Source organism: Marmota marmota, unplaced genomic scaffold, assembly GCF_001458135.2.
Source record: "Marmota marmota marmota unplaced genomic scaffold, marMar, whole genome shotgun sequence".
Taxonomy (NCBI): Eukaryota; Metazoa; Chordata; class Mammalia; order Rodentia; family Sciuridae; genus Marmota; species Marmota marmota.
Window position 1 is genome coordinate 446711 of NW_026000338.1, and position 8600 is coordinate 455310.

Consider the following 8600-nt stretch of genomic DNA (forward strand, 5'->3'; position numbering starts at 1 on the left):
TTTTTTTTTTTTTTCCCTTAGAAATTCCAGTGTTGTCTTTTCAAGCATATGGTCTTGTGATGAGAGTAGTGAAATGTGATGCTCATCAGTAAACATTTATGAAACTTCCTTAGAATTGACTATTTCAGCATATGGCTACCATTTTGTATTGGTTTCACTACAATTTTTGAGCATTATCCTGATCTCATTTTCTTCAAATTGAGAAAGTATTTTATTTGGAGCTTTCTTCAGCTACATATGACCATTTCAGTGGTCATGAATGTATTTTTGCATATTCTCTCTGAACAGATTAAAATATCTCTGTATTTGAAGTTTCCCAATGTAATGGAGTAAAATGTACATTTTTTAACTAGAAGTTCAAATTTTATTAATAAAGTATAATAGTTAAGGTCACACACAGCCTGTGTTTGAATCCTCATCTACCCTTTTCCTTAGTTAAATCACTTAACCTGTCTAAACCTAAAATACCTATTTTTTTAAACATTAGTTCTATTAAGATTATTTGTTTGGTAACTAATATTTCCATGAACTACTCTTTATTCAGCTAAACATGAATTCAGCTCCAACTTTCATCAACTTTCCTGCAAAAGGGAAACCCAAACGGGGTGATACATATGAGTTACAGGTGAGGGGCTTTTCGGCTGAACAGATTGCCCGGTGGATTGCAGACAGAACTGATGTCAATGTAAGTTTCCCTAACTTGGAGACAGTTACTTTGCCCACCACAGTGAATCCTACCATTGTGCTATCCACAAGAATGGGGCCCTTATTAGAATATAATATATTCCATGCTTATATAATTATATCAAAATGGATTCTACTGTTGTGTATAACTAAAAAGAACCAATAAAAAAGACAGTTACTTTGCCATTGTCCCCTTTTATTATTACTGGGGGGCTGTAATTGGTCTTGTTTGCATATTACTGAAGTGGTGTGGGATTTCTTTCATGAGTAGCATTTAACAGAATCATCCTGAAATTACAGAACATGCTCTGTTACCCTATTGAATTCAACATAGAAACCACTCTCTTGGGCTTCATAAGTCTATGAGCTATCTAGCAGAACTTGTCTGATCCTTCTTAATTAGATGTTATATTGTGACTAAACAAAATACTATACTTCTTCCATCCCATTTTAAGATACTGTATAGACTGTTTTGATTGGGATAAAGGAAAAATATATTTTTCTGAAAATAACTACATTAACTTTCTTTTCATTATTATTTAATTAGTAAATAAATGTTATACTTTAAAATGTTTTTATCTCCTTTCCATTAGATTAGAGTAATTAGACCCCCAAATTATGCTGGTCCCCTTATGTTGGGATTGCTCTTGGCTGTTATTGGTGGACTTGTGTATCTTCGAAGAAGCAATATGGAATTTCTCTTTAATAAAACTGGATGGGCTTTTGCAGCTTTGGTGAGTGAATTTTAGAAGAAAAAATAATTTTGATAAAACTCCTAGTGATGTATTTTTAGGTTAGCATTCATTTATATAAGAAGCATTTCATTTACTTCTTACCTGAGGGAAATGATTTTATATATTTTTATTTTCTGCCTTATGATCAGAGTATTTCCTCCATTATCTCATTAGGATGGCCCTACCTTCAAAGAGTGGAATGTATCTGCTTTTTATTCAACCTAAACATGAGAATGTCATCTCTGAAAATTTGCAGCTCTTTTAAAAATATTCTTCTAAAAAGTCTTTTCAGTATTCAATTTTGAAATTTGTCAGCTTGGTTATAACTTTTAAAAACAATTTTTTAGACATTGATGAACCTTTATTTATCTGAAAATTATTTCATGTATTATTTTAACAGATGTACTTTTTATTATACCTAGTAGTCTAATCAAGGTGGGACCCCCTTGACCATGAATATTTCATTGTTTTTTTTTGTTGTTGTTGTTGTTGTTGTCTCCTAGTGTTTTGTGCTTGCTATGACATCTGGTCAAATGTGGAACCATATTAGAGGACCACCATATGCTCATAAGAATCCACACACAGGACATGTGGTAAGGGAAGTCTCAGATTTCTTTACTTTTCAATCTCTCTGGATTAACAAGCTTCAGTCACTGATAAGATGATGCAATGCTCTTAAAAGTGGGAAGTTCCATATCCTACCTGGTGAGCCCTTTTGACTAAGTTGTCTACTAATGAAAATCAAGTCTTAAGCTAAATAGAATAATTAATCAAGCACTTGAGCATCTACTGTTTGTAATCAATATGCTCAGAAATATCAGATATATTGATAACCAAGAATAGCATGGTACATGTCTTTATGAAGTCTACATTATGAACACTTGAATACTAGTTTTTTCATGTATTTTTTTATTGCAAACACATGTACAATCAAAAGGCAAATAGGCCAGGGATCATGGCACACATTTGTAATCCTAGCAATTTAGGAGGGTGAGGCAAAAATATCAAAAGTTCAAGGCCAGCCTCCACAACTTAGTGAGACCCTGTCTGAAAATCAAGTTTGATCCTCAATACCATGCGTACATGTAAAAATAGATAATAATACAGAATGGCTTTTATAGAAATCATTTATTTACTGATGAATGTCATAGACTCGAAATATATTATATACATCAAGTGAAATTAATAATTTCATAGGATTTTAAATAGCCCATTTAAGGTTAGGATGCTAGAATTTAATGTATATTTAAAGATTCCATTTTTTCTCCTTGAACCAGAATTACATTCATGGAAGCAGCCAAGCCCAGTTTGTAGCTGAAACACACATCGTTCTTCTGTTCAGTATCCTTTTTACAATAAGTCTTTGTTGTTGTATTATGATTTGCCTATTTTCTCATAATCTAGTTTTCTCTTTGTTTGGGGCTGCTTTCCTAATGCAGGTCATAATATCCTTTGGAAACCATATTATTTGTGTCATCCATCTTAATTATCCCAGTTAGCTAAAGCCCACCTGTGACAAATCTCTTGTCTGGTAAAGCCAGATTTATTGGCTTATTAATAACAAGGAAGACTGCAGAGCCGAGGAAGCAAAAGATGTCTTCTTACCAAAGAGTTATACGGATTTGAAAGAAGGGGAGGATTTATGTGAAATTTAAATGAAGCATTGTTTTGTTAGGCTAAAATCAAAATAAGGGGCTGGAGAATGTAACTCAGTGGTAGAGCACTTGCCTAGCATGAACAAGACCTTGAGTTCAATCCCTAGCACTCAAATAAAAAAAGGGAAAAATCCGGGCATGGTGTCTCACACCTGTAATCCCAGCAGCTCAGGAGGCTGAAACAGGAGAATCATGAGTTCAAAGCCAGCTTCAGCAAAAAGTGAGGTGCTAAGCAACTCAGCGAGACCCTGTCTCTAAATAAAATACAAAATGGGGCTGGGAATGTGGCTCAGTTGGTCAAGTGCCCCTGAGTGCAATCCCTGGTACCAAAAAAAAAAAAAGGGCAGGGACAACAAGCTTGAGAATAAAGGGATCAATAATCACTTCTGAACTTTTAAGTAGGCCCATGGTTCTGTTTCCCAGAAAACTGCAAAATTAAGATAAATGTGTGGTTTTCATCTTAACTGCTTGTTTGGGGCTGGGGATGAAGCTCAATGGTAGAGTAATTGGCTAGCATGCATGAAGCCCTGAGTTCAGTCTGCACTACCACCAAAAAAAAAAAAAAATTCTTGTTTGAAGCTCTATACCTCTGTTTCTAAATTGTGGCTACTTAGAAATTGTGCTTGTAAACTTGAGTGAATCAGGTCCTCCAGCAAGTATGGAATGTTTCATACTTACATAATTTCAAACAGTTTATGCTTTTTTTAATATTTTTTTTTTAGTTTTAGGTGGACACAATATCTTTATTTTACATTTATGTGGTGCTGAGAATCGAACCCAGTGCTTCGTGCATGCTAAGCGAGCACTCTAACACTGAGCCACAACCCCAGCTTCAAACAGTTTATGATTTTACAGAACAGTATTCTCTAGTAAGAAAGCAGTGGTTAATCAAAGACTGGGGTATTTTGACAGTTTTGACAGTTTTCAGCTGCACCACATCCGAGGGAGAAATATTCCCTGTGAACTTTGCAGCTGCTTTACCTGTGGGTTCTTCTATCCTCTTGAATGGCAGAGCAGACTTTTTATTTTTTGAATCCACACTAATATTCACTTTCTGACATCTAAAAACAGAAGTGAGGGTCTACATTTTGTTCAACTTTGTAATGATAGCAATTAATAATGCCTGCCATATAGTAGGCAGTGTTAGTAAAAATTGAAAGAATAAATATTATGATGGGGCTGGGGTTGTGGCTCAGAGGTAGAGCGTTCGCCTACCATGCGTAAGGCACTGGGTTCGATTCTCAGCACCAAATAAAAAATAAAATAAAGATATTGTGTCCACCTATAACTAAAAAATAAATGTTAAAAAAGAATAAATAAATGAAACTAAACAGTGAATATGGACGTGCATAACAACTCTTTACTGCTGAGAATAGCACACACAGACTTTGGGAGTACACACCAAAAATGAAAAGCTGATTCACAGCAACAGCATATATTTGGGCTAGGGATGCTCAGTGGTAAAGCACTTGCCTAGAATGAGCAAGACCCTGACTGGGTTCAATCCCCAGTACTGAAAAAAAAAAAAAAATCAGGCTAGGATACAAAGACAAACACTTCCAAGTTTCCAAAACCAAAAGTCTTAGCCATTAATCAGAGAGTGCCTGGTAACTAAAGCCTATAGAGATAATCAGTCATTGTTTCAACCTGCATATAAAGAACCTCAGTAAGAAAAAATAAAATGCTGGAGAAGACACTTGGCTGAGCAACTAAAACATGACGAATAGGCATTATTCCCTAACAAGAGACTATTGAGGCTGTTGAAGAGAGAGTGCAAGATGGTAATGAAGAGATGAATAATCAGATTATAGAGCCAATTATAAATTCAAAGCCTCATCTGAACATTTTTTTTTTCCTTTCAGCTTAATTATACTCACATGCAGTAGCATGCAATGTGCATGAGTGTATGCATAATTAATTTGGGGATTTTCTTTACTGCTATTGATATTCATTAAACCACAAGGTGAATTTCTCTTTTCTACTAGTCATGGGATGTGGGCTGGAGTGGTGGCTCAGTGGTAGCACACTTGCCTAGCATGCATGAGGTACTGGGCTCAATTCTCAGCACCACATACAAATAAATAAAACAAAGGTCCATTGACAACTAAAAAATATTTTAAAAAATAGTCATGGAATGTGTTACCTATTGCAAGGGTGGTTCCATTTTATATTTATGTTGCTTCTATTATTAAGCTGAATAAAAATAAGGTCATGTCACATGTGGGATTTTCATTTTTTATTAGGACTAAATTGGGTATCTTAGTAATAATTTGTACTTTAAAAGTTAATTGTTGAAATTTAGGAGAAATTATTTTCTAAATAAAAATGTGTTAGTATTCTCTCTGAATTGTGCCTATTTCACATTTGTTCTTTTTTGGGAGGTGTAAATATTGAAAATGACCAGTATTTTAAAATGTATATGGATACCAAGTACAGTGGTGCATGCAAGGGCTGTGGATGAAGCTCAGTGACAAAGCACACCTGGGTTCAATTCCTACTACCAAAAAAATGTATATGGATTTGGGGCAATAGCCGAATGTCCAGGCACATTATTTCAAAGTATAATTTCAGAAAAACTCATATTTCATATGTTGTAGACAGGATGTTTGTTTTAAAATATCAATTTTCTTTTCCACAAATGAATTAATCTTCCAATTTTAATTTTGTATTATATTTTCATTTTGTGTGTCACACTGTACACAAATTTACTTATTTGATTACAATTAAGAGTTGAAGCTTTTATATTTGTTTATTTTTATTTTCTTCATGAGAAACTTAGAATAGTAACGTGGTATTTCTTTGTACCTATGAATTTTTCCTTTAACAGTTTTTTTTAAGATGGTGGGGTTACTTTAGGGATGGTGCTTTTATGTGAAGCTGCTACCTCTGACATGGATATTGGAAAGCGAAAGAGTAAGTCATCATATGTCACAATGTAACACTTCTGCATTTAATACAAAAAAGAAGTATCAATTAATCACTCGTCCCCTTAGTCCTTTACTGTTATAAAAATAATGTATGCTCAGTAAAGTCTATGTGGAAAAAACATTATGAAACACCTGGGGAAATTTTACCCATTATTCACCACTAAAAAAAAACCTTATACTAATATTGTAATATATTTCCTTTGACTTATAAAACTATTTTTAAAACTCTGTGTGTGTGTGTGTGTGTAATATACATAGACTATGCTATGATAGAACTCACACATGCTGGGCAGGTGCTATACCACAGAGCTACATCTCCAGCCCCCAAGTTATATGTTTTACATGCAAAATTTGAAAAAAAATATGGACCAGATTGAGCTATGTGGCATCAAGGGCCCCAGTTCCCAATAAAACACCTTGGTAATAGATAATTTTGTTTTAGAATTTCACTATACTATTTAAAATTCATTGCTATTAATATTTTATCTGGTTAGATCTGATTGTTTTATCTCAATGTGGAAGGAACATAAATTACAAACAAATTATGCTGGGCACGGTGGCGCATGCTTATAATTCCAACAGCTCCGGAGGCTGAGACAGGAGGATCACGAGTTCAAAGCCAGCCTCAGCAAAAGCAAGGCACTAAGCAACTCAGTGAGACTCTGTCTCTAAATAAAATACAAAATAGGGCTGGGGATGTGGCGCCACTGAGTTCAATCCCTGGTACCCCCCTCAAAAAAAAAAAAATGAGGTAAAAGCTTACTTTTTTACAAATAATTCTCTGAAAGTTGTAGCATGGAAAAGTAGGTACTGTGACATATAGAATGATCTGGATCAACTAACCTCCTCTTTGCTTTGTCCTGAATATTCTTGCTTATTTCTTTTTCCATATGAACTTTTGAATCATCTTGTTTAATTAAAAGAGTATCTGGCCAGGTGCAATGGCACACACCTATAATCCCAGCCACTTGTGAGACTGAGGCAGGAGGATCTCAAGTTCAAAACCAGCCTCTGCAATTTAGCAAAGGCACTAAGCAACTCAGTGACACCCTGTCTCTAAATTAAATACAAAAGAGGGCTGGGGATGTTGCTCAGTGGTTAAGTGCCATTGACTTAATCCCTGGTACTAAAAAAAAAAAAAAAAAGAATATCTGTTCAAATATTTATTGGGCAAGCATTAAACTTAAAAATAAACTTAAGTGCAGGGCATGGTGGCACATACCCATAATCACAAGTTCAAATCCAGGCTCAGCAATTTAGGACTGGGAATGCAGCTCAGTGGTAAAGCACCCTTGGGTTTAATCCCCAGTACCAAAAACAAAATTTTAAAAAAAAAAAGCTCAACTATGACTGACAATGACTATGTGTTAAATTTTGAATCTTGTACCCACTTTTTAAAAAATATTTAACTATAGTTGGACACAATACTTTTTAAACTGGAATTAAACCATTAATAAATATTTTCCTATAAATTATCTTCAATTTGTACTCTATATTATAACCTAACTATTCTGATTTTATGAAATGTTTAAGATTTTTTTTCTTTTATTGTAATAAAAGTAATGATCATGGTACATGTTTAATCTTCATTTCATACTATTTATTTATTTTGGTACCAGGAGTTGAACTCAGAGGTACTTAACTACTGAGCCACATCCCCAGAACTTTTCTATATTTATTTTTTAGTTTTAGGTGGATACAATATCTTTATTTTATTTTTATGTGGTGCTTAGGATCAAACCCAGTGCCTCACATGTGCTGGGCAAGCACTCTACCATTTGAGCCACAACCCCAGCTCCCCCAGAACTTTTGAATTTTTATTTCAAGCAAGGTCTCACAAAATTGCTTAGGGCCTAGCCAAGTTGCTGAGGCTGACTTTGAATTTGCGATCCTCCTGCCTTAGCCTCCTGAGTCACTGGGATTACAAGCACAAGAGCCACCATACTGGAGTAATAATTTACATTCTTACTAATGGCATTTAAGAATATTTCACGGCAGGGGCCAGACATGGTGGTGCACACCTGTATTCCCAGTAAATAAAGTTTCACTGCAATCTTATCAGCATTAGTTTATCTCATTAAAATACACACACATATATACACACACTTGCTAATCAGATAAGGAGGAAATGTTGTTTTGTACTTAGATTATTATGAAGTTGAATATTTTCTTAAATATTTATTCATTTATGTTTTCCCTTTTGTAAATTATCTTTTTGTCCTTTGCCACTTGTCAGCCTCCCAAGTCACTGGGATTATATGTGTGTACCACTATACCTGGCTGGTTTGTGTGGACTTTTTATGCATTCGAATATTCACACATGGTCATTTCTTGCAGAAAGTTGCTAACAGTGTAATTTATAATGAAATACACATATACATCTTTTTTTTTGTAGTACCAGTGATTGAACCCAGGTTCTCATGCATGCTAGGCAAGCATTCTTCAAATGAGCCACATGCCCAGCCCAGCAGTTTTCTTTTATGATTAAAAAGTTAATTGTAATACCAGTGACTCAGGAGGCTGAGGCAGGAGGATCAGGAGTTCAAAGCCAGCCTCAGCAATGGCGAGGCACTGAGCAATTCAGTGAGACCCTGTCTCTA

The 8600-nt window shown here is 34.9% G+C and overlaps 1 protein-coding gene across 1 annotated transcript in view; it reads left to right on the forward strand.

Annotated features, from left to right (window-relative positions):
- Magt1 (magnesium transporter 1) overlaps window positions 1–8600 on the forward strand; it is a 36419-nt gene that overhangs the window by 22593 nt on the left and 5226 nt on the right. The window contains exons 4-8 of the mRNA XM_015505865.2: window positions 545–685; window positions 1278–1418; window positions 1922–2011; window positions 2696–2759; window positions 5912–5986. Coding sequence (XP_015361351.1) covers window positions 545–685; window positions 1278–1418; window positions 1922–2011; window positions 2696–2759; window positions 5912–5986 — 511 coding nt within the window. The remainder of the gene's footprint in view (window positions 1–544; window positions 686–1277; window positions 1419–1921; window positions 2012–2695; window positions 2760–5911; window positions 5987–8600) is intronic.